Consider the following 26,216-nt stretch of genomic DNA (forward strand, 5'->3'; position numbering starts at 1 on the left):
ATCAATAGTGTAGAATTTGTGTTTGCATGGGACTGAACACAGAAGTATTTATTGTGTTAGTCTCTAAAGTCCTCTGTTATGTCTTTGAGTGTGAGTTACATGTGTTACCTGCCCTCGCAAGCCTGCCCTGGTGGTTGTGAAATTGACCTCGGTCACTACTGAAACAGCGTCAGGAGGGATGAAGGGACTGGGACTCCGGGTTGCCAGGAAGAGACGGAAGTCCTCGTTGTAATCGATGACTTTGTCCCCTATTTGAACCACGTATCGCGGACCTGCAGGGTGTGTCCATACATGTAGACATGAAGAACAGACACTTAACATATAGTGAAAGATACAAACACAAGTATCTCTTAATGAAACAATTATAACCACATCCATGCATGTTATCCTTTAACTTCCCTCTCAGCTACCTCTCTTCAAGATGTCTGCATTGCGGTGCAGTCGGAGCCTTTGTGCTGCTTTTTTTTCCCCCCACTATCTTGTTCAACATTACTTTTAAGTGCATAACTTGCCCTTTTGCATAAGCTCTCTTGTCAATTCAGCTTCACGTAGGCCACCACTTCTCCATGGACGTGTGGAGTGGGACTGCATGGTGCAGAAGTGGTTAGCAGTTTTCAGTGTAACCGAAACACACACGTGTTCGTTTAATGGTAAGAAGACTCTACATTTTACAAGTGAAGAAGCTCGTTAGCAGACAAGTGAATACGGCAGCCGGAAAATCCGAGATGCTCATGCATACATGTAACGGCAGAGTCTAATTTGTTGTGTCTCCCCACAAGCAAACACCTTAAAAAATGCAAGAAGCAAAGACCTAGCATTTTCCGGAGACTAAACGAAGGCACTTCAACTGAGTAACTACCACTCCTTTTATTTATGTACTTGGACAAATAAGAGAAGCAAGCAGACACAAGCATTTTTCTTAATGCGCCAAAGACAGATATGAAATGACAGCACAGTTAGTGCACTAAACTTAATCTGTTCCTCCATTTTTTCTAATTTATCTACAATCATTTTTAAACAGAGATTTTTTTTTTTTTGCTGTCCTTCTTAAAGTTCCCCCACAGAGCACATTCAATATTTTTGGGAGTTCTAATCCTGATAGATTAAATAGAGTTGACAAAGTAGAAGGGGTTTGAATGTGGTTTTGTTGCCTTTATTATGTTATTACTACAAGCGTGGTTAAAAAAAAAAGAGCAATAAACAATATAAAAGCTCATGGAATAAAAGCATAAACAACACTTAAGTTACTGATCAATTTAAGTGTAATGACTGTCTATTTAAAAGCCTGAATAAAAAGTCCAATATGAAATATCAAACAATCATGTGATCGCATCCATGGTGTTATATTCCATTTACTGTGTTTTTCTAGTTTTTCACAAGTTGTTTTGCCAGTGTTTTATTCCATTTTAGTTTCCTTGTTTCTTCTTCATGCTTTAGCTCTGTTTACAGAGTCACTATTTTGTCAATCTGATTCATCGTTCAAGGTTATTCCATTTACATGAACACTGATTAAAAAGATCAGGTTGATGTGCAGGTGTATATCCACCAAGAATAACATCTGGATCAGTCAGTGTATCACTCCCATAACACTTTGCACCGTGTGACATGCGGACATGATCCCACACCCACTTTTCTCTAGAAGTAGATAAGTACACTGCAACTCTAAGTCAAACGCTCTCTTTGTTCTTATCAGGAAGAGATGCATGGCAGCATTGTGCCCTGACTGATGGATTGTGGTTTGCCACTGCAGTGATTTTTCAAAAACACTGTATATGAATTGTGACACCGTGAATTATACAATAAAGAGGGCGACCGTGGCTCAGGTGGTAGAGTGGTCGTCTTCGGAAGTGAGAGGTCGGAGGTTCGATCCCAGTCTACACCGGTCTATGTGTCGAAGTGTCCTTGGGCAAGACACTGAACCCTAAATTGCTCCCAGTGGTCGACTAGCGCCTTGCATGGCAGCTCTGTCCCATTGGTGTGTGAATGTGAGCGTGAATGGGTGAATGAGCTGATATGTAAAGCGCTTTGGGACTACCTCAGCGTGGTTAGAAGGCGCTATATAAATGTAGACCATTTACCATTTACCATAAATGTGCATACAAAGCTCCAGCTGTTAAGCATTTTAACCTCACATGTTATAAAATGTTCTAATGATCCCCAAGCACCCTGTCAAGGAGTTTTACAAAATGGGGTTTTAGGTTAGGTTGCCAACAAATAGTTGGCAACCTAAGACTAGTCAAACATTCCATCAATTTCATCCCAACAATGAATGAAAGTGCTGTTTGTGATTTTGTGTGAGTACCCTGCGCAATGAGGTCCCTCCTCAGCAGTGGATAGAGCACAGGTTCAACTCCATCCATCTCTTGGATTATGAGGGTCTTTCCAAATCTGACTGCCAGCTCCAGAGATGTCATGAAGTTACTATCCTGTAGACACACACACACACACACACACACACACACACACACGAGTGAAACTATTGCATAATCTCATTAGCGAGAACCAACTGCTGAAAAGTGAAAATGTCTCAATCATACGATGTCTGTAAAGCAGAGAGAGCAATATATTGATAAGTCTTGTGAGCACAGAGACCAGGATTCAACAGGAAAAAAAACACTTCAAGGGAATGTTAGACAGGAATCGGTTTACAGGCTCCTGCAGACATGAGAGTTAGTTATCTGACAGATCACTGACTTTGAAAATCATATCAACAGTGTGCATGTGTGTGAGAATGGGGGTCCAAAGACTGCAGCACTGTTGCGCATGCTTGAATGTGCTTACCTGTTGGTTAATAACTTCTAGCCTGTGCTGTTTGAGGTGCGTGCATAACCACTCTGTGGCTCGGGATGATGGATCGATCAGAAACGGACAAGCGGCACTCTGAGTACAGAACAATGAGAGCATGAGATTCAGGTGAAGTTGGTATGGGAAGGATGCATTCTGAAAGTAGCGCACCTGTGTGTGTGTGTGTGTGTGTGTGTGTGTGTGTGTGTGTGTGTGTGTGTGTGTGTGTGTGTGTGTGTGTGTGTGTGTGTGTGTGTGTGTGTGTGTGTGTGTGTGTGTGTGTGTGTGTGTGTGTGTGTGTGTGTGTGTGTGCGCGTGTGCACTTCAGTCCTGTTCTTGTGCTGTCATGCTTATCGACCACCATCACTACAACACCAGAGGGTGTTGTAGTGAGAAAGTGGAGAGGGAAATGAACTCCATCACCCTCTTTTCATTATGAACTACTCTATTTCATGGTCTCATGCTTAAGGATTCTCTTTGTGAAACTGGCCCTATAGCATCTTCCTACTCTGCGGCAAGCAACTATTAGATCTTTTTAAAGTAGTCTCTATTGATAAGGGTTAGCTAAAGCAAGTACCTGTTTACCACGTCTTTAGATCCATGGAATTAAAATCAGAGGTTCCAGATCAGGTGCATACGATTAAGCTTACGATTTGATTCTGACGGGAGAACTAAAGAGCCTCAAATGATTTGAATATACTTAAAAAGCATCCCCTGGGTTTTCATTTCCAGATGTTGCGTTTGCACGTAAGAAGAAGAAAAAGAATCATACTTTATTAATCCCCTTGGGGAAATGTCTCCATCAAATTGACCATCAGTAGGTGGCCACACAGGAGCGTGCTCAGGGGGAGCCTTGCTCAGGGACCCCCAGTGTATGAAACTCATGCACAGATAACATGCAAACTCCACACAGAAAGATCATGGGCTGGATTTGAAACCACGACCTTCTCGCTATGAGGCAAGAGCGCTAACCACTGCAGCACAAGTATGATTGAAGAGAAAGAAAAAAAATATAAACTTGAGGGGGAAATTCACGCACCAGAATGTCAACTTGGCTTATGAGCAAATGAAGGCAGATTGCTGAAGTAAAATGTGAGCGGCCTGACAGAATGCTGATATCACACATTTATTTCACACAGAAATAGATTTGGTGCTTGTGCTGGGTAGTTTACTTTCTCTAGTGAGATAAATATCACATAAAGTCACTCAGTATTTTATCAGTCCTGTTTGATCATCACAGCTTAAAGGAGACTACCAGTCTGTGACATGTTGGTAGGATTTCATTGAACCTTCGGAAGTTACAGTCTCTCAATATGACGTAATTTTCCATCGGATTCCGTCACGGTTTGATTTTCCTGTCAGCATGAACAGCAGCAACACAATCAAATGTTATTTTGTGATTTTTCACTGTTGCTGTCATATTCAGGATTCAGCTCAATTTGTTTTCACAATATTACACTCGGCAGTGTTGCATGCACCTTTGTAAGTGAAATTTATGCTCCACTGTATAAATGTCACTTTGGTCTGCATTTTTAGCCTTCAAGGGTACACAAACGTTGATTGCATGTTGTGCAAGTTTCATGAATGAGATTGATGTTTTGAAAATGTATGGGAGCCATTTCAGTCTGTAAACATCAAGAAAAAGAAACTACAGCTGCTACTAGACAGGAATAATATAATAATAGCTTTCGTCGCTATGCACATTAAGTTGCTGGGCCACACTGAAATGTAACATTTGGTAACTTACTGTTACATAAACGTTACATTTACTTTGTTGAATGAACACATTATTTACATACTTTCCCATATAGTATGTTGGCTGGATTTACTGAAGATCCTGAAGAAGCATATTCTTCTTGGGGGAAACACAACACAGGCAGCAACAGGAACAGAAATAAGCAGCTACATCAAACTAAATCTAGTTAATGAGGATGAATGATGGAGCGACGTACCTGTAACTTTAGTGCATTGATCTGAGGGCAGCAATGATAAAAAAATAAATAAAAAATAACACACAAACTCACAATATGGGTACATGGAGGAGATATGAGTAAAGACAAGGAAACATTCTTCATGCAACTACTCATGTGAAAGGTCTTTGCTGCAGGACAATGTGAACTTGAATGTGAATGTTTGCATTTTTTAATGGAGACAATGCACGAAACAAAGATGCTGAAAAGGTGCATGGCCTTTGCCATGCAAATGTTTAAAGAATTAGATGGGACGAGATCGAGAATCCTGATTATAATTTTAAAAAAAATTGATGTTTCTCCCAGGCTTATTTTAAATGTTTCTCTTACCTGCAGTATAACCAGCGCATTCTCCATGGAGAGATCATCTGATGGGAGGCCTTGACTCTTCCAGATCAGCTGTTCGCTCTCCGAGCACAGGAACGACCGCAGGTCAAACTCTGATACAAACGCAATACAAATGCAGCTGGTATATTTGATCATTACAACAACTGGAGCTCTTAGTCACAGGAGTTTGCAACAAGATGACATCAAATCCATGCCATGGCACCTGAGCCCATCATGTTACACTTCAAGTGCAGTCACTAAGCCTGCACATATAAGGCCTTCTAATTGTGTTGCCCTATATTATTGAGATATGAATTGGCATATTTATCTTTCATATATTACAGACTGACTCATGACTGTCATTTATTAGTATGCCAATAGAAGAGCATACAAGTTGTGAATTGTATGTTCGTATTATGCATAAGATTAAAAAGACAAAACACCACGATTGCACTGTTGGTATCTAATTAACCAGATGATGATCAAGTTCTATTATTCCCTCCACTTTCACAATTACAATCATATCATTAGGCCCATGAACATGCGAGAGTGTATTTTACCTGCCTATAAAAACCCATGCTGTGTGTGTGGGAGGCTAGATTTGTGAGACTTTTAAGTAAAGAAGTTGGGAAATGCTTGTGAATTTAGTATGAATATATATTTACTCTGTAGTCCAGAGTGAGCCATCCATGCCTGCAGACAGTGTCTCCTACGGTCTTCAGAAGCTGCAGACAGATATGTGATGAAGGCTGCAGCAAGCAAAGCCCTGATAGGGAGTGTATCCAGCTCATTTTTTATCTCAGACATCTGAAAAAAGAAAGAGAAAAATAAAGCTGAGAAAAACAAAATTGGAACAGACATCGGTGGGTGAATAAAGTTCCGGAAAGTCAAGACAAGAGGGCGGGCCATGTAAAATGACGAAATGAGAGAAAGAGTTGAACATAAAGTTTAATGGTACAAGCTAAAGTTAACACAACATACTATGGCAAAATGAGATGTGTTTTGAATCCTAAATGTTTCACTCAACACTCTCAAAATGCACTTGAAAAGCCGCTGCTATCCTCTCCACACAGCTGATACTAGTCAAATAATTTTTGAAGGATCTGTTTTTCTTAACTTTAATTTAGTAGCAAGTCAGAGGATCAATTCTTTGGTAAATAAACGTATAGCACTTCAGATAATAGCATATTTCAGCACTGTGGAGCATCAGTACTAGCAAACAAAATTTGATAAAGAAGTAACCTGGCCTATTGGGAAGTAGAATGGTAAAAATTTACTTCAATTTATTAATGTTGTATAACTTCTTTATGCAGGCTGAAGGCAGGGTCAACACAGTGCTACCCCCCCCCCCCCCCCCCCCACACACACACACACACACACACTCACATCTGAGGACTGTGAGAGGGAGCAAAACGATAACATACAAACACAGAAAGGACTACAATTTCCCAACGGAGGATCTCATTGTAAGGCGAGATATAAATATTGTGTGAGCATCACATTTTTTTTTTTTTTTATAATTTGTAACATGGTACTACCGCTCACAGAGATAATTAAAAGGTGTTTGATTCTAGGTTTGGGGTCTCCGCATGTAGAGTTTGCATGGTCCTTCTATGTCTGGGGTTCCTCTGCGTACTTTGATTTCCTCATTAGAAAGACATGCATTTGGGGTTAATTGGTGTTTTTTTCACACTCATCTACTCTGCTATTAGGACCTTTTGAATATCCACATCTCTGAGGCAGCAGATCTTCAGGACCTTGTAATCCACTGTGCTGTTACTGTCAAACACCCCAACACCATACTATACTTCAACTTGGATGTATGCGTCTATTTCTGCACTACTTATTCAGAGTTGTTTACACCCAGCTCTATGGAGTTCTCCTTTCCCTTGAAATGTTTAAAGAGCTTAGAGGCATTTACATATAGTGATCCACAGCTACTGTAGAGTGTGCAAAAGAGTTAGGAAATAACTGTGTGAGTGTATGTGCATGTGACGATGTGAGAGTTCGTGAATGTACGTGATTAGAGAGTAAACTGGCTCTCTGGTGTGGGCCTAGAGGGAGGCACTGAAAGTGAGGGCGTATGTGCGAGTGAGTGTGTCAGGGAGAGATTGAGTGTTTTAATTAAGGTTGCAGACAGATGCTGCAGAGAGGAGTAAAAACAGCCAGAAGGGACCCAAGACAGCGGGATCCATCCCCCCTGTCACACATGCTCACACACACCCACACACACGGCCGTCAAGCCTCCTGTTGCCCTTACATGGTAAATGGACCTCTTTTTGGCTAAGTGTGTGTAACTTCCCTGACCAATACTCATATCAACACACTCATACATCAAACTACCTGTGCATTCCACCGTGTGTGTTCCCCATCCAGTTGGGATATGAGCTGCTGCGCAGCAGTGATCGTGTCCTGAGCTTTGGTCACATCAGCTTCCAACTTAGCTGCCTCTGCAGTATGACACTGAAACCTGAGAAAAGGTGGGGGGGGGGGGGGGGGAAAGTCAAAGTATATTAATGTGTTTGCTTTAGAGTCAACGGACTTGTATTTCTTTGTAGTTTGTTTTCATAAACATATGATAGACTATGAGAACGTGATTAGTTAATGCTGAGTAAGATGACGAGAGGCTGACGAGGGACGACAGAAGCCGAGACATGAGGTCAGTGCATGGAAAAAAATCTCTCAAAAATGAGATCATGGCGTGAACACAGTTAGACTTTTTGGTTGAAGGGGGAAGAAAGGTGGAAAAAGTGCAACACTAAAGGCCATGGAAGATCTGTCACACTTGTAGTGTGAAGCTCGATAAATGTGGAAGACGCCAAACTCCAACCATTTTTTGAAAGGTACGGTATATCTTATGATCGGTCGTTCTTCACCACGTTACACAAAATCAATAAAGCTGATAGAGGAGAGTAAAAACCTGCAGTCACAACTCTAAACCGGACAGTCCAGCCAGCTTAAAAACGGTCACCAAAGCTTCAGGCATTATTGACTGTTTATGTCAGTTGTTTTATGCTGACATAGTGGAGGGATGCAACCAGTCAAGAGAGGTGTGTGTGTGTGTGTGTGTGTGTGTGTGGGGGGGGGGGGGGGGGGGGGGCATACTTCTCTTTCAACTCGTTGACTTTTGCTCCAACAGAGTTCAGCAAGTCCTCAAGTTTATTCTTCCGATTTTCAGTTTTTCTGAGGTTTCTGAAGGGAAAAAAAGGAAAAAAGTTTCACATTTGTTTATTTTGATCATGTAGAGTGCGGCGATATCCACGAGCTGTCTGTCCTCAGATGAGCGATACTACAGAAAGAACGCCATCTACTCTTAGGGGTAATGAATGTCTCAGAAAGTCATTCACAAAAATACTGATAACCAGTCATATTTTTTATCTTTTAAATATCTTGTTTTTGAAATATTTTTCTCATTATACTGCATATAGATTGGATTATTTCTTTTGGGATTTTTGTAGGCTGGCATATGTCAATGAATAACTGCAGGATTGGTTATTTGGCGTCATCATTTTTTCATATGGTTAGTAAAATATTCCTCTGCATTGAAGTGTGTAGTTTTTTTTGTTGTTTTTTTGTTTCAAAGGTCACATCACAAGGTAAACAAATAAATAAATAAAAAAGGCTGGATGGAAATTTCATGCCACAGTTCAGGTATCAGAAAAAGTACAATATACTATGTTTCTGATAGGACTATTATCTCAGTGATTTAAATCTGTGTCAATAAACTTTTTTATTATTCTTTTTTTCTGATAATGGGAAGTACAAAGTGTACAAAACACACACGTTGCAACCGGATATCTGCAGGTAAAGAGTATGGATACAAAAGGTGAAAAATACAATGATTGAACCCATAAGCACACACTTGAATTTATAAGATGCATATGTTTGGATTTGGAGAAATGTTTGGACAATTGGCAGCATTTAGGAAGTGGCACATTTTGTTGAGTTTGGTTATTTTCTGTATTTTAATAAATAACTAATCCTTTATTTTTGTGTGTTTCCGACTTCTTCCTTGTGGCCATCAGTTACAATGTAATGTTACAGTCATGAAGTGAAAGATGACACGTTTGAGAATGACCAGATCTCCAAAGCATCTTGTATCACAACCTTCCTGTTGTGATCTTTATGGGGAACTTGACAAAGATTCATTGAATAATAAACATCCCAGCTGTGGAGCTAACACTATTTTTCAGTTTGTCTGTTGACACTGTTTGCAATAATAATAAGTTTGCAATATATTGTATATATTTATCATTTGTTAACATTGTGATTATAAATGCTGTATGTGTGTGCGTTCCTACTCCATTAGCCCGGCCTGCTCTCTTTCCAATGGCCCTATCCTCTCGAGGACAAAAGAGTACTGGACGTTGGCTTTGACCCAGGCAGCCAGGGGAGCAGCTGCAGCACTTGCTCGCTTTGCATTCTGTTCATAAAACAACCAAAGCTCAAGTTAAAAAAAAAAAAAAACTTCTGTGTTACAAGAACCAAGGCACAATCTTTGGACACAAACAGAATATATACCAGTTGAATAATATCCAGCAACAAAGTATTTCATTCTCATTGGTACCACTGGTAGCTGACCTTGGGGTCAAATGAGGCCTTGTTCCTGCTGAGCAGCTCTTCCACACTCTGACGAATCTCAGGGGCAATGTTTCTGGCTTCAAATGTTGCTATTTCCTCCCTGACGCCGCGTTTAGCCAGGAAGCTACAGAGAGCCGCAGGAAAATGATGTTTGTGTGAGTTCATTGTTACGAGTCATGGCAAAAATCTAATTATAAGAAAACATCAGTTCCTGCACTCCATGAAAAAGTAAGGGGGAGACTGCTGGAATCAGTTCACAATCACAAAAGTCTCGCTTGAATTCAACTTAGTCACAAATAGAAATGACTGGCTTCGTCCACTTTTTTCGGTGTTATTCCTTTATTTCTTTTTCTCTGTATCTCACAACATCCCATCACATTCTCACACCTCTTATTCGTGACCCAGAAGGTGTTGAAGATCTTTCTAAGTGAGTAACTATTCCTCTATCTATATATCTATGATCCCTTTTTTCATTCTGTTCTTTTCCACATTCTTGCAATCCCACTTCCCTCTCACCTCTTCATGCTGACCCAGGACGTGTCGAAGATGCCCATCAGCCTCAGCACCCCCTCCAGGATGTCTCTGATGACATCAGGGGGCATGCGGAGGGAGCGGATCTCAGACAGAGCTTCGGGCCTGATGTTTCCAACTGCACGCTTTGCTTCATCCACTAAAGGCTAGAGGGCACCAAAGGTAAGGAGAGGAAACAACACCGGAGTTCAAAAAAGAAAAAAAAAAAAGAAAGGCCAGGTACATCAAGAATTAAAAGTATGGAAGGGCTGGTTTGAAGTAAATTATAAAACATGTCACAGTCTGAAAATCTTACCTGTACTTCCTTCAGCTCATCATCTATTTTGGCTTTTCTAACTTCAATATTGGACACTTCTTGAGCCATTTTGCTTTTGATTTTTTCCATCTCTGTCTTCTGGTCACTGGCATTCTGCAAAGACCCACAGATTTTGTAACACATTTTGTAAACATCCTGCCAAAATGTACTTTTCTTATAATCGAGTAACCTTAATTCAAAAATACAACGCTTAAACACAGACGCAGTGGGGCTGCTGTGTGGTGATCAAAGATTTTATTGAGAAAAATCTGAATGAGACACACATTTAGGATGAAAAGAGAGAAGAGAAAGGACTATTTGACAGCATCGGTTTCCCACACTTCCTCTCTTTGACTTCTCGATCCCGGAAATCTATTTGCATTATCACATCACATCTTCATCCAAACCTAATCTCATCATTGACTTTCTCCCCATCCTTCCAATTCTCTATGCCAGGATTTGACCCTTTCCAATACAGTGTGCACATTCCTGTTTCTGAGCCCCAGTCACTCTTCTACTCGTTTGTTTCTCCTTCATCTGATGGTCCTAGTCTTCCTCAGTTTTTCTTTCCTTCTGTCTCCATACCCCCAGACAACTTAGCTGCTGCACAAGGGGATGAGACTAGTTAATTAACACTCTGCAAACTAACTCTACAGACAGTTTTTTTTTTTCCTTTTCTACTCGCTCTTAATCCTTCCATCGCCCTCCTCTCCAGCTGACTCAAAAAGCACAGTGGAAGACAGGACATCATCGCTAATGATCAGAATTCAACTTTCTCTTTCCTCTCTCACACATCAATCCATCCATCATCGAGAGAAAGCCATCAGGAGGAAATGGAAACATTGCTATCAGGAGACAGAAAACATTCACACAACAAAACAAATGTGCATAAACACACACAAACAAGATAAACCGTGACTTCACAGTGGGGAAGAGAAGAAACGAGAAGAGAAGAGAAGAGACGAGACGAGACGAGACGAGACGAGACGAGACGAGACGAGACGAGAAGAGAAGAGAAGAGAAGAGACCGGTTTGGATGGGACATGGAACCCTGCAGACTGCTGCCCTCGCTGCCACTATGACAGTGACGCAAATGGAAGAACAAGCCTCCATATGCACGCAAGCGACACAGACATACACACCTGCATGGAGGTGGTGATTTCCTGCAGGGCAGAATCTGCCTCCTGTTGTTTCGTCTTCAGTAGTGCACTCTGCTCTGCAGCCCGCCTCTTCAAATCATCAACTAATGCTTTCGCTTCATTCAGTTTGGACACGCCAGCCTGCAGTCACGAGTCAATCAATATTATGAGAGAGATGAAATATAATGCTGGAGCACTGTATACACAACATTTATTCTTTTTTTATCACTTCCTAGGGTTGACCCTTTATCGGCAGGTCACTATATTTTGGTAACGTGTATTTCTTGATAAACAGAACATCACATAATTGTACTGAAGTGTATCCTGGTTAGATCCATTCTTGTCCTATTCAGATACATTTTTACACTCTGTATAGTGAACTCTCAGTGGCTTTGGAAGAGGTTTTATTGAATCGAAATGGTATATATCAGTTGATGTTTATTGAGTGTGGTTAGTCATTAAAAAATAAAGCATAAAGTGCAGATATGCTCAAACTTGAGTGTATAAAACATGGATAAATATCACACTTATGAAATACATAGTGTATTCATGGATTTACATGTCTATGTATCAGATAAGTAAGACAGTGAAGAAAGTAGGGTAATACAGGCAGATTAATAATTAATACTTCTTTTTTTAATAAATAATTTCCTTCATGTCTGCATGTGCCAATATTTACTTATGTAAGCTTCCAACTAAATGTGTTGGTGAAAAACATCCCATTTCTTGTGATTCTGCGGCCATGCCGTACAGCTGATGGTTTACCTGGAGATGCTGTTGTCTGGTTGTGAGCTGGTTTTGCTTGCGACTGTATAATGCTGTGTAAACATGCAGAAAGGCCATGTACTGGCTTGGTGTAGCGCCATATTCTCTGCATGACTCATGGACCATCAGGAACGAGCGGCACAGGTCTCCCTGTCCAGAGCCTGCTGGAAGGAAAAGATGTTTTGTATGCAATGTATGACCTGTTCAAAGGACATGATTCTTCTCCATCATCATATTTGACACTAAATTCAAAAAAAGAAAAAAAAAATATATATATATATACACACACACACACACACACACACATATATAATTTATCTCCAGGAATATCATATTCAACACAGTACATTGCACAAAATTGACATTGACTTTAGTTTATTTTCAATATAAGCATTGCATTATGTTGAATCACTTAAATAGAAGTCTGTTCAAATCCACTTAATACAAGAAAAAAAATGGATCGTGAGGGAGGGACGGAAATAACTGGGATGATTAAATAAATCGATATGAGAAGTCACACATGAAACAGGCTCAGCAGGAATCAAGACAAGATTCTGAAAGACTGCAAGTGGATTTGAACAGACTTCTATTTATTCATCAGTGCAAGTGATTCAACATAATGAAATGCTTATATTGAAAATAAACTAAAAGTCAATATTAATTTTGTGAAATGTACTGTGTTGAATATGATATTCCTGGAGATAGATAGATAGATAGATAGATAGATAGATAGATAGATAGATAGATAGATAGATAGATAGATAGATAGATAGATAGATAGATAGATAGATAGATAGATAGATAGATAGATAGATAGATAGATAGATAGATAGATAGATAGATAGATAGATAGATAGATAGATAGATAGAGATATATCTGCAACACCAACATGTGCTTACCTGAGCTTGTCCTTTTACTGCCCTTTTCTCTTTCATTTTCCTCACCTCCTTGTTCTGTTTTTGCCAGAAGCAGCTCAGGAATCTAACATACGCATACACATACACTTAGATTTATATCGAAGCCACTGACATGTTTGTTTCATGCAGGTTCGACCTGCCTTTGTAAAATAACGTGGTGATCTTTCTTTTAAAATGTTTGCGATGACAAATTATCAGTTTACTTTTTTATGCCTGCATGACAAAGGTAGACTTTGTATGTTGAGTAAATTAACACTGGCATACAGATCTGCCCTGAAAGTTCGTTCAACTAGGATGTGTAGAACTTTCCTCATTCAGTAAACAGTTTGCGCTCCAGCAGCCATTAAAAATATAATATCAAATGATCTATATTGTGTTTTTCACTGACCTTCTTCATGCTGCTTTCTGACCATCCCTCCATCCACTGGACTGAACATTTGCGGTAAAAAGCTGGGTTGCTCTCGCAGTTGATTGTGAAGTTGGTGTTGGAGCAGTCCATGATCAGAACAATGTGGAGATTCTGCTGGATTCCTGTGTGGAATATTAAAAAATAAATTGTTTTAAGAGCTGAGGACTGATGAAGAAATGTATCAAAACGTGAAGGAAAAAAAACACAGAGTACGATAGTATGAAGAGGCACTTTTGTGCCTTTTCTGTCACTGACACTGCCCATTTTCTCTTTTACCTCCTTAGTAGAGCAGGGAGCTCTTTAGTGGGCTTAGTTGGACAATAATGGCACTATTGATTTGAACCGTCTGCAGCAATTTCAACTTCATAGTGGTATTGCATTTCTACAACAGACAGAATACTGCACAGCAGGGGTGCAGAAGATTTTAGTCAAATACCACCACATGGGAGAAGAGAGAATATTCTATGAAAAGAAATTGACTCATGCTGTTGAAGAGTTGTGAGAAAAGCACACAATGCAGCAGAAAGTGGAGACAAATAAAGGGACAGAGAAACCTTTCTAACATCTGCCTCGGGACTGCAGATGAAAAACAACCTCTTGGTTTAGTTCTGGCACATTTGAAACAATGCTCATCATTGTGCACTAAGCCCATTAAATAAACAAACAAATACATGAAAATGCTGTCTAGATAACACTGACTGTAGGAAAAGTAGTTGTAGAGCGGTCCAGTAAATCCGTCCTGAGATGCAGCATCTTTGAGGGAGGAGAGTAGCGGTTCCAGTTCCTCTGGAGAATACAGACCTGGAACTTCACCTGAAACATAACGCACAGAAGCATCTCTCAGATAAAGGCAAAGTGACATTAAACATTTAAACTCTCACCTTTGTTGACAGACTCATGTGATTTTTAAAACTGTGGGGTCTTCTTCAGGTACTCCAGTTTCCTCTTACAATCCAATAACTCATGTGTGATTTTAACCAGTGACTCTAAATTGCTCGTATTGTGAATTTGAGCGTGTGTGTGTGTGTGTGTGTGTGTGTGTGTGTGTGTGTGTGTGTGTGTGTGTGTGTGTGTGTGTGTGTGTGTGTGTGTGTGTGTGTGTGTGTGTGTGTGTGCGTGTGTGCGTGTGATAGTTCAATAGCTTTGAAATGTGCAAACACTGAAAATACTGATTTTTAAAACATTTAGTATTTCCACAAAAAATACTTTGACTTTTTAAGTAACTTTAATAAGAAAATCCATAAATTTTATGTTCGCTGCAGAAAAAACATAGCTAAATTATTTGATCATAAAGGCAATAAAGCAACAGAAGAACTAGTCTGGCCAGTCCAAAATGTTAACAGAACTGATTTCCACCGGTACGTCTACATCCCGCTCAAGTCTGGATTCCAGTATGTATATGCAGTCTGCTACTACTCAGCATTGTGTAAAATCACAACTTGCATTAGGCTATATTTCAACACAAAACATACCTGATGACAGCAGACTGTTCACCATCTCTAAGAAGGCTGGATGGACAAACTGATAGTCTTCCAACAGTAAAACCACTTGTTGGCCATCCAGACCTGCCAACTGCATCACCTAAACATTCACAGACACAATATATACTGTATATTAATGCAAACAGATGCCCAATTTCCTGAAGCAATTTCTTCTGCTGAGTTCAAAGTGAAAGTATCCTGAAACAGGAAACATCTCATTGTAAAACACGCACAAAAAAGCACTGGAGGAAAATATTAAGAAGAACAAAACTGAACAACCTGCAGGTATAATCTGATTATCTCAAAGAACATTCGGCAAAAAGTAGTACACTCAGCATAATGTGAACCGTTTAAGGCTGATAAAATCTTTTCAAGGCAACCTACTCTTACCATCTTGAGGTCATTGTTGAAATGTTTAAGAGAATAACCACGAGAGATTTTGGGCGTGAACAATGTGTATCCATGCATGTGTGACACCAGGCACGTGGCCGTGTGCCGACCCACTCCGCTGCGCCCGGCCAAAAGCAGAGAGCCACCGGGTCGACTCAGGACTCGGTCCACTCGGGACACAAAGTCACACACTTCCCAGAACAGGAGGAGATCCAGCTCCTTGTTATCACGGCTGTACAGGACTACTCCCTGGAGGAAGAAGAGAGAGGAAAACACAGGTGATGAGGTAAACTGCAGAAATACGAAAACGAAGAAAGAAAAAAGTGAAAAGTAAAATATTTGAACTGCGGATCTCAGTATTGCACTTGTATTTCATCAAACAGTCAAAAACATATGGTTCGCCATTGCATACCTTTTGTATAACCTGTTTCAGGTCAGCGGAATTCAGTCGAGCAAGTTGTTTACCATGAGGAGGCAGAGACAGACCTGGAGCCATGACGGCCCCTTCAGAGGCTCCCCATGTCACATAAAACCCATCTGTAGGTTGGAAGATATCATAGACTGTGACATTTCCACTCATGTCAAACTACACAAGTGAGACCACATTCACAACAAAAACTCAAGAAAATGTAATATTATAAATATAACATTTATAATTTTTTTTTTTTTTTTTTTACTTTTCTGGGACATCATTAAAATAAACATAACAGGTTTAACTGAATCTAAAACAAAAACTAAATAGAGGATATTAATTTCAAAACTTCTTGTCTGGCCATGGTAGATTAAGTAATTCCCATTTGCTTCAATGTAAATACATGCTACTGTCACACTACCAAGGTAATACTCCTAAGAACTACAAGCAGGAAATTACAGTATTCTGTCTTTTATTTAATGTGACGTAATATTAATTCAAAACTTTTAATGAGTTGGTCTTTCAGGTAAATGTCATTGTTTTTCTTGATGTGTGCCACTCTTTTAGATCTCTATCATACAGTTGCCAGTATTGTTAGTGTTTCTCAAGTAGTTTGACTTGGTTAAAGACATGACTAAGACATGCATCTCAAACGATTAGAATCATATGGAAAAATATATTTGTCCTATGATTTATATCAAAATGTGACAATTTTATTTTATTCACATTTATCAGCCATTAAATTAAATATTTCCAAGCCTTTTTGGGGTTTTTGTTTTTTTGTTTTAAATCAAGCATATCAAAATAGTATCAGATTAGTGGAGCTAAGAAACCGTTTTAAAGTTATCAAAGTGACTAAACATCCATTGAATTCGACCACACAAAACATGAGCAGAAAAATTACTATATGCAACTTTATATGCAGCGCTGTCAAAGAAGTTAAAACACAGTACAGTCACTTACTCGTAAAAAAGAGTAAATTGATGACATACCAGTCATATTGTCCAGGGCATCAGAACTCCAGTCTCCCCGTATGATAGAAGCCAGGATGTTATCAAAGGTGTGAAGGTCTTTGGAGGAAACAAGCCGGTCTCTGAACAGCCTCCTGGCCTCGTACGCTATCACCTCCAGCACGCTGTCTGTCACATTAGATTGGGCTATAAGGGGACATGAAAAGCACACGCACACACACGATTGAAAAAACACTGAAAACAAAGCTTACAACATTGCACACATTACACAAATAAAGTTTGTAGATTCTGGTTGAATCCTATTTGAGCACAACCTCAACATTCAGTATTCAGCATTCGCCTTTGTGCTGGAGTAAGATAAGGTGAGAAAGATATCATTGTATTCATAGAGCAATAATTTGGTGGCTCTTAAAAAAAAAAAAAAAAAAAAAAAAAAAAAAGGACAGCAATCTGTGTGCATGTGTGTGTGTGTGCGTATTACATTTAGAATTTTGCTTGAACGGACTGAAACAGTGTGGTGGTGTAATAGAAATAAAGAAGGACCTGGTGACGCTAACGATAAGCCAGCTGGAGATGCCAGGCATTGTTAACAAGGCGTTTAATATTCTGTATCTTGAATGCTTTCTAAGGCTGTGAAAATACAGCAAGCAGGAAGAACCTGACCATGAGCACAACGATAGCTGGAGCAAAGCCAATAGAGCTGGTTTGTGAAAGGCTGAGGACAATATTGAAAATCATATGGAATAAGTTAGCGTCTGAGAAGTTTTGGCAAAACCGCTTTGTTAATTGTGTGCAGGAGCATGTCCAATCATGCAACTACGTCCTGCTACTAATAACGAATAACATTAACAACAGTTTCAAATATGAACTTTGTGTTTGTGTACTACATTGTGATAAGGGTCATCTTATATTTGGAGCAACATTACTACTAAAATGACTACTACTACTACAACTACTACAACTAATAATAATAATAATAATAATAATAATTATAACAATACTACTACTACTACTACTAATAATAATAATAATAACAATAACAATATTTTTTGCAATTTCCAATAATTTTGGAGGTATTTTTAATGGCTACTACATTTTACAGGATGTGAATAAATGTACTCAAGTATATAAAAAACAAAAAAAACAAAAGTAATGCAAGCCAAAAATAAAGCGCTTCAGGGACAAGACAGATTCATGGTCTAACAGACCAGTGGTCTTCACCGCGTCTGTCACAATATATTAAAAGTGCAGAGGACAGCCAAACAGAGACACTTCACACTCACGGGATTTTCATTGGCGTATTAAAATTTAAAAAGTGCTACAATCCTGCCAAGTTGCTGTGATAGAGTGCCCAGCTGTGTTATACGGCTTTCATTGTTCAACGGCTACTCCCATAAAGAAAATACAATAAATTTAGACTTGTTCTCAGTTGTTAAGGTAGGTAGTAATGGAAATAAAGTGCACATAATGTGTTAATTTTTTGGGGCATGTTAAAGGACATTGTTATGTGAATATGTGTTATTTTGAACATCATAGACATGTATCAATCAGATCACTCTAATATACATGAAGTAGGTATCCAAACAGAAACGGGAGTCACCAAACCTTAAATGTATGCAAGTAAAAACAATGTATGTGATCACGCTCCCTCGCATTCAGCACGGCAACAGAAAAAACATGAAGAAAGATGTTTTTTACATACCAATAAGACGGTAAGCCGCAAAGAGGAAGAAAAGAAAGGAACAAGTTAGGAGTAAGTCAAAAAATGATGAGTATAGGAAAGGAGAAGTTTGTCTGTTGACATGTTTAATTAAAATAAATGATTGGACTGACTATCACAGCGGGAACACATTGCGGAGGGAGAGAAAGAGTGACAGAGGGAGAGATGAAAGGACAGCTAAGGGAGAGGATGGTAAAAAGAGGAAGAGACAGACAAGTGATAGAGTGGAGTTAGTTGGGAGAGAAAGAGGACAGAGGACAGGAGAGAGTGGAAAAGTGGAGGGAAAAGGTGACAAGTGAAAAGAGAAGCTATGAGCGTGAAGGCATCATGACAAGAAACTAAACCACTTGGTGCTGTCTTTTCGATTCTGGCATCCAAACCAAGTTATTAATCCAACACAACGCATTTCTTTGACTCAAGAGGAAATAAGGGCGGTGGTAGGAAACTGACAGACCAATATATTTAAGTTTTTGTTTCCAAAAAGTGTCTCACAAATGTGAAACAAAGCTACTTTCAAACGAAACCAAACTCTGATGTGTGATTCCCATAATGAAGGATAATATTATGGCTTTATGATAATAAAAGCTTGAGAGGTTTTAATGATCTTACTTTACTGTTTGAAACAGACTGTTTTTTGCTTCTACTAGTAAATAACAATGTGTGTGTGTGTGTGTGTATATATATCTCATCATTTCAGATCGATTAACTTCCATTTGTTGTCGAATTTGTGTGTGGCACGAAGAGGTAAAGTGGGTTGACAAAATGGCGATTGTTGTGTTTAGGGATTCATTGGTGTTGGAGTTGTGTCACATCGCTGTATTTTACATGATTAGAGGGTTTTTTGTTTTTTTTGTTTTTTGTTTCAATGCTACTTTCCATCTGCCCACTAATTGGAGCTCCTGGTTTGTAAAGAGAGACGGCATAAACTAACTGCTTATTTAATTAATCCTAACTTTACGGAAATACAGTCTATTTGTTTACAGAGAAAAAGAACAAACAGACATGTGCATCCTTGCATGTGAATTTGCATACCTGCAGTCAGGTCATATCGTAGCAAGCTCAGTACCCACTCAGTGAGAATGCAGGGGGTGAAAAGGTAGTGGCTATGATCATCCACAGTGAGCTTGGCTTTCACCTAGGAAGCGAGAAACAGAGACATGAGAGCAAATAGAAGCATACTGCATGCACCTGTAATTGTGTTTTTTTAATCTGGAATATACGCTGCTGCTACACGGATGAACACAATGTCAAATTCAGTACCTGCTCATAGAGCTGGACAAGAGAACCTGCCAGCTGGTGTGTTTTCCCCGTGCTGGCCCAGGCCTCCTGGCTGCCCAGGCTGTGCTGAAGAACTGGCTGCAGGTAAGCCGTGTAGATAGTCTGCAGCTGCTCCCTGTCAGGATAGCTAAACCCCAAGACAAGGAGGCAGGGAAACAGTTTGGAGAGAAAGAAATGGTGGCAGGATGCAAGGTTAGAGGGAGATTACCAATCAAAAAGGGAAAGAAAATTTAAAGAGCTAATTCGACAATAAATGTCAGGTAATGGAAATTTACTATGCAAATGTTATCAGATTATAGTCAAACCATGGTTGTAGAACTAGAAGTTGTAAAAGTCATTTGTAAAAGGAAATTGTCCTAAAACCAAATGAATGATCTGTTCCTGAGCCCAAATATATCACTTTTTATCCAACATTTTAGATACATTATATTAATGTGTAAACACATTTGTAATTGTCTATTATACAAAATCACCTAATTAAAGATCGACTGGCATGAACTGAGGGTGGAGAGAGGTGAAAGGTTAGTATTTGAACGGGGAGTCCTTCTACAGTTCTAGAGTTTTCTCTTGCCTCCATAAGTTTCTTCATGTGAGCAGAATCTGCCTGTGACTCATTGTGTATGTGTTTTGTTTTTTTTCCACCCAGATCAATAACTTTGCTGTGACAAACTGCAAAGCCAAATCCAAGATGTGGATGCCATTTTCACCCATGTTAGCTCTTTCTTTACATCTATTGTATTTGTCACTGTTTAACTTTTTACCTGGCTGCCTTCACCAAGTTTTCTGAGGCCCCGCAGTGAGACACCAACAATATTGCCAGTGCAGTTAGCGGGACTCAATCAAGGACTGCGGCGGCAGATGGCCACAGTATTGATGTTGTAGGTGTAGGCCAACTGGGGCCTCCACGGGGTTAAAAAGTTTTGTCTGAAATCCAATTTGTTCTAAAAGTGAAGCGTTCAAAAACAAAGGTTTGATTACATGTGACACACGTTGACCCACTTACTCTATGGTGCAGAGGCGGACTATTGAGGTGAAGCGGGAGGTGAGTGAATGGCTCCCGACAGAACCCCCGGTTGACATGGAGGCCACCACCTGAATGTTCTCCAGACTCACCCACTCCAAATTTTCATCATAGAATCCCTTATATGTTAACACCTGGACAAAGTTAGAGAAAGAGTCATGCCATGATTGTCAACTGACATAAATGGTCATCTATTTTGGAGCTGAGCCTGGCACAGGGGTGTGTCCAGCCCAAGGGATGACCTTTAGGGTACATAATGACATCATGTATTTTGAAACGACTGTTCAATGCACTAAAACACAGCAGTACAATTTGTATTACTGATCTAGCTGTATAAATCTTGCAGTCTGTGCAGCCTGTGTTAATATGAGCTTGACACCACGGCACAATATTATTCATCCACTGGTTGTGTTGCAGTTTTGGGGCTGAAGCATCTCGTCTACCTGTTGCAGGAAAGCAGTGAGGTTGCTGGTTCCCCATTTGTCTGGTTTGGGGAGGTTGATGTCTTTCAGGTAAAGAACCAGATTCTCACAGTCCTTGGGTCTGAACACTCTACCGGTGTTGGAGCTGAGCAGCAGACATGTTTGGCTGAGCTTCTGCAGGACGTGGCGGGATGAGGTCTGGGCGCTGCAGTGAACCACAGCGACTTGGGTGGAGCGAAGTCGAGAGAAGGCATAGCGCAAGAGCATGCTGGACCAAAACAAACAACAGCAAAAAAAAATCATCAAAAATAGACAAGCACTTCTGAGCAAATATTTAAATATGTGGTCACATTTTGGCTTAATGTCTCAGTACTGCAATTCAGACATAAGTCATTCTCATACAGTTCAAGGATGATAGCTGGAAAGCAATACATGATGAGAAGAGGAAATGAGTGTATTTAACAAAAGACCCTCTTGGGATCTCAAGACAAATATTTGAAAGAGGATACCTGAAGGCAAAGACAGACAATATTGAAGTAAAAGTGCACACGCACAGGCTTCTGTGATCTTTTCAAAGATGAGCGACTATATTAATTACATGTTGGGGTTTTTTTTTTTAGCAGGAAAATAAACTGACAATCTGCCATACTGCCACACTGACCTTTCAAAGTGAGGCACAACAAGAGGGTGAAGAAGGAGAGCCTGAGTGAGAGTGACTCAGCTGGAGTGTAAAAGGCAAACTGTGTGACCCGTGTTCTTTCAGCCCCTTGGGGAGGGATGCAATTATTTCTGAGGCAAAAACTCAGTGTGTTCACAGGCACAAGACCGAGCACATGAAACACTCACACATGCACCCCGAGATCGGAGTTGTCAGTGTCTTTTCAAAAAAGGTCAAATCTGGAATAAGAAAATGCTGTGATTTCATTAATTACGTGGTTATGTCAAGTTGAGCTTTCAAATCAGTCTCTCTTCCTCACAGTAAGTGATATACGCTATCCGACGGTGATCTCATGAAATCTTATTAGTGCAAGAACAGAGTTTGTGTGTGAAGATTAGTTTATACTGACACTGAACCATACATATTTTCCTGTAAATTAATTTTATATGGACAGCAATGTATCTGCACTTACCCCTTTCCACAACCCTCTGGCCCTACCACCATGAAGGGCTGTCTGTGCTGAGCCGTGAGCCACGGGGAGAAACAGTGCAGACCTCTTTGTGTGCCCGGAGTCTCGATAACAGGCAGCATGTGTGTATCAGAGAGCTGCTCGAGTGTGAGACTTTCAGGGCGCTCGAACGTGTAGGCTGCTAGATGGCCACTGTCAGAGTCGTAGTAAGTATCCAGTGGCTTTCTGACGTCTGGTGGGCTCTCTCTGGCCCAGCTCAGCAACTGCAAGAGGCAGACATTAAATAGTAATGTTTCTTGAAAGATGGAAACACCTTGATTTTTATGCTACAACTAAGAAAGCTAAATGTATGAAACATTTAAAGTTGAAACAAAAATAGATTTCAAATTCTATAATGCATGTCTTCTCAGAATTATTATTTTTTTTTTTAATCATTAAAAAAAAATGATCTCACCTCTTTGGCAAACTCCTGTCGAGTTTTGAGGTTGAGGTTTCCGCCCATTCCTCTAAGAAGGCCAACAATGAACTGACCTCTCTCTGTCACAGCATTGAGATGTGACAGACAATTGAACACGGTTCCCACCAGACTTGTTTCCACCACAAAGTCATTCTAGGAAAAATGAGGGAAAATGCAATGAAAACATCTGAATAAAACAAATCATTCAGAATAACTTCTGTTTGTCAGCATTTATTTCAAAAATCGCGGTCAACTTATTTTGTGCATCAAGTCTAATAATTTTCCAGAAGTGAGTTGTCTTTTCGCTTCCAGTAGATCAAGATCTACATTTCAAACACAAGGTAATGCTGCAGGATGTTCAGTGTACACAAAACCAAGCTAGCTCACTTTCAACACGTGGGTGTACACATGAAGTTTGAACTGGCACATTAAAACAGTCTCAGTGTTTTTTTATTTGAAAAAATAGCTATCACCTGTTTGTGGACCCAGTCAAGAGAGCGTTGCAAGTAATCCCCCAGCCAGTTTTCGAGGTTACTGCGACACTCCTCTGGCTGACATTTTAACCAAGACTTCACCAACGCACCAACATCAATGTCCTCATCACTGTAAAAGACAGTACAGAGAGATGAAGCACCAGGGCAACAGGCGTTGAGAATATTATGATTTTGAACAAATGAGCACAAAAAACTCTGTCGACATAGCTACCTGAGAAAGATCATGCCCATTCGCGATATAGTAGCTGGCGAGGCGCAGCTGAGGTCATGAGTCTCAAACAGGAAATTAACATTGGGTCCAAACTGGATGCGCTCTCCACTAGGCATGGTTAAGAGCCGATTATCATCAAGCACAGAGTTCAGACTCTCAATCCACTCGGGGTCAATGTCACCATCGCAAACAATCCAGGAGTTCACCTCTTTAAACACAAACATTCAACATATGTGCTTCAAAACGACTTTAGTTACAGTAGATAGACGGTACAGGACCAGCCACAATCACCCAATCATTCACACACACCAACTGCTAAGGTGCTCATATACCACCAACGGTTCAGTGTCTTGCACAGCTGCAAGACACTCATTGTTTGCTTTGTTTCATTCTGTTGTTTGTTTGTTTGTTTGTATTATTGGTTGTTTTAAATCATTTAATTTGTTCCCAAATGTCTGAAATAAATATTTTCATTTCATTTCAATTCAATTCAATTCAATTCAATTCAAGCCAAGGGTTTCCAGGCAGGTTTATGCCTAGCAGTATTTTATTTAGTTTTTTTCCCCCTGATATTTGGAAAGGAATCTTTTATTTCTTTTTTTCTTTTTTTTTTTTAAATCAAAACCGGAATTGCAAAACAGTAAGTGCAACAGCTGTAGACTATATCTAAAAACTTACTAGATACTTCAATTTAAAGCATTCCATTAGCAGCAACTGTTGCTTGTCTAAGGAACTGCTGTTACTATTATGATATACTGTACATGCTAACAGACAAAGCAGGTGACGTGTAGCCTGAGAGTAGAGGGACAAAAATCTGCAGAAGCAAGAAAATCAGTCTGTGGCATTTGAGTGGCGACTCCCTCTCACCTTGTGGTTCTCTCACCACATTCCTGGCACTGTGTGTAAGGACGCCATCAGCCCACTCTCTGGTGTCCATGTCTATGTGTCCCAACAGCTGTTGTCTGGGCATGGCTTTAGGATTCATTGTGTACTGCTTCACCTGAAGAACAAACACAGCTTCGACAAAATGATACTTTGAAACGGTGTTTCACACTTATGTTTGGACTCAAGCAAAGCGACTATTTTGGATTACATAAAATAGATTTCAACATGTATTAGTAAAACATGCATGTAAAAGTTTCTCTACTCACCACCTTGCCAGTTTTGCTGAGAGCAGCCCTGAGCATCCTCCACAGTGTGGACTTTCCTGCTCCACTTGGCCCGACAATAACAACACCCATACGTTGTCTTAGCTGTTCATTCAGCTCTAAAGCCTTCTTCAGCTGGAACAGTGAGCAAATCACATATAAAAAATCCTGTTGCAGCAAGGATCTGATTGATATGCTGGGTGAGTATCGAACTACTTCATGCAACAAGACGATAATATATGTATGCGGAGAGAATAACTGATTAATGTTTCCTTAAACAAACCTGACTGGGAATCAGTTCAAGTTGTGCCTCCTTGTAGACTTGATCCAAGGCTTGCATTAGTAACTGATCCTCCACATCGGTGAAACTAACTCCTGAGAAGACGTCTTTGACCAGGGCATCAAACCGAGAGTTATCGGCAAATGTCAGCTTGGACATGGTGTTCAGCCTCAACGCCTGTACAACCAGCACAGGCTCCTGAACTGCATAGAGACAAAAATAGAGATTTGACTTATTAGATTTCAATGTGAAATAGGTCAAGTGTGTTAAGAGTAAGCCTTTAAAAGTGTGATAAGAGACTTTTTATTGATGGAAAAAGAAAAAAAAATTTAAATGTGAAGAAAAAAAAATACTCAATGCAAGCTTGTTGAGAAACCTATAGAAAGCAATGTTACAAAATATAACTTGTTCAATCGTTGTTGCTTTACTCTTGCCCATGTCCCTTGCTGAAACTGTACTCATTATCAAAGACTGTCGTGGAGTTGGTCAATACTTTTCTTTTCTTTTCTTTCCCAACAATGTTAGCATTCCCTGCAGACACAGCGGTGGGTTTTTATATTAACAGCTGAGAGGAACACTTGGCCATCCTGCACAGAGACACACAAGCAGTGTGTGTGTGTGTGTGTGTGTGTGTGTGTGTGTGTGTGTGTGTGTGTGTGTGTGTGTGTGTGTGTGTGTGTGTGTGTGTGTGTGTGTGTGTGTGTCTGTCTGTCTTTGCCCTGTTATAGACTAGTGAACTGTCCAGTGCTGCACCAGTATGCCCAGAACTCCACAATCCAGACTTTACAATGATGGTCTATGTATAACAAGAGAAGATTGTTCTTTAGAAAAGTAGTGAAAGTAGCAAAATTATACTTGAGGCCCTTTAAAAAAGCCCCTAAACCCCCAAATGCTCCCGGAGTGTAGTTTGGTGGCTGCTCACTGCTCTTTTGGAATGGGTTGAATGCAGAAGACAACTGTAGTACTACTACTACTACTCTTCATGGGATGAGAAAGAAAGGGATAAACAAAATATTAACTATGTATGAGAGAAGCGGCTAACAAAAGATGGGGGGGATGGAAGTAGGGTAAAAGGAAAACTCTTG

The 26,216-nt window shown here is 40.0% G+C and overlaps 1 protein-coding gene across 4 annotated transcripts in view; it reads right to left on the minus strand.

The window, feature by feature from the left end:
- Positions 1 to 26,216, minus strand: part of dync2h1 (dynein cytoplasmic 2 heavy chain 1) — a gene marked incomplete at its 5' end in the record, with an annotated part of 100,662 nt that overhangs the window by 54,445 nt on the left and 20,001 nt on the right. Inside the window, 32 exons of one of the 4 annotated variants that reach the window (XM_080504075.1) lie at positions 109 to 272; positions 2,303 to 2,426; positions 2,782 to 2,880; positions 4,737 to 4,757; positions 5,085 to 5,194; positions 5,747 to 5,888; positions 7,425 to 7,551; positions 8,187 to 8,273; positions 9,383 to 9,504; positions 9,663 to 9,786; positions 10,179 to 10,339; positions 10,489 to 10,602; positions 11,631 to 11,768; positions 12,393 to 12,556; positions 13,311 to 13,374; positions 13,699 to 13,841; positions 14,419 to 14,532; positions 15,192 to 15,300; positions 15,591 to 15,839; positions 16,003 to 16,127; positions 16,995 to 17,159; positions 19,726 to 19,828; positions 19,954 to 20,098; positions 20,975 to 21,126; positions 21,436 to 21,682; positions 22,545 to 22,804; positions 22,996 to 23,151; positions 23,472 to 23,601; positions 23,704 to 23,911; positions 24,571 to 24,703; positions 24,855 to 24,986; positions 25,135 to 25,334. In XM_080504075.1, coding sequence (XP_080360201.1) covers positions 109 to 272; positions 2,303 to 2,426; positions 2,782 to 2,880; positions 4,737 to 4,757; positions 5,085 to 5,194; positions 5,747 to 5,888; positions 7,425 to 7,551; positions 8,187 to 8,273; positions 9,383 to 9,504; positions 9,663 to 9,786; positions 10,179 to 10,339; positions 10,489 to 10,602; positions 11,631 to 11,768; positions 12,393 to 12,556; positions 13,311 to 13,374; positions 13,699 to 13,841; positions 14,419 to 14,532; positions 15,192 to 15,300; positions 15,591 to 15,839; positions 16,003 to 16,127; positions 16,995 to 17,159; positions 19,726 to 19,828; positions 19,954 to 20,098; positions 20,975 to 21,126; positions 21,436 to 21,682; positions 22,545 to 22,804; positions 22,996 to 23,151; positions 23,472 to 23,601; positions 23,704 to 23,911; positions 24,571 to 24,703; positions 24,855 to 24,986; positions 25,135 to 25,334 — 4,532 coding nt within the window. Of the gene's footprint in view, positions 1 to 108; positions 273 to 2,302; positions 2,427 to 2,781; positions 2,881 to 4,736; positions 4,758 to 5,084; positions 5,195 to 5,746; positions 5,889 to 7,424; positions 7,552 to 8,186; positions 8,274 to 9,382; positions 9,505 to 9,662; positions 9,787 to 10,178; positions 10,340 to 10,488; positions 10,603 to 11,630; positions 11,769 to 12,392; positions 12,557 to 13,292; positions 13,375 to 13,698; positions 13,842 to 14,418; positions 14,533 to 15,191; positions 15,301 to 15,590; positions 15,840 to 16,002; positions 16,128 to 16,994; positions 17,160 to 19,725; positions 19,829 to 19,953; positions 20,099 to 20,974; positions 21,127 to 21,435; positions 21,683 to 22,544; positions 22,805 to 22,995; positions 23,152 to 23,471; positions 23,602 to 23,703; positions 23,912 to 24,570; positions 24,704 to 24,854; positions 24,987 to 25,134; positions 25,335 to 26,216 lie in introns of all 4 variants that reach the window. The other 3 variants (XM_080504073.1, XM_080504072.1, XM_080504074.1) reach the window with 3 other exon arrangements.

Source organism: Blennius ocellaris (assembly GCF_963422515.1).
Source record: "Blennius ocellaris genome assembly, chromosome: 2".
Classification (NCBI taxonomy): domain Eukaryota; kingdom Metazoa; phylum Chordata; class Actinopteri; order Blenniiformes; family Blenniidae; genus Blennius; species Blennius ocellaris.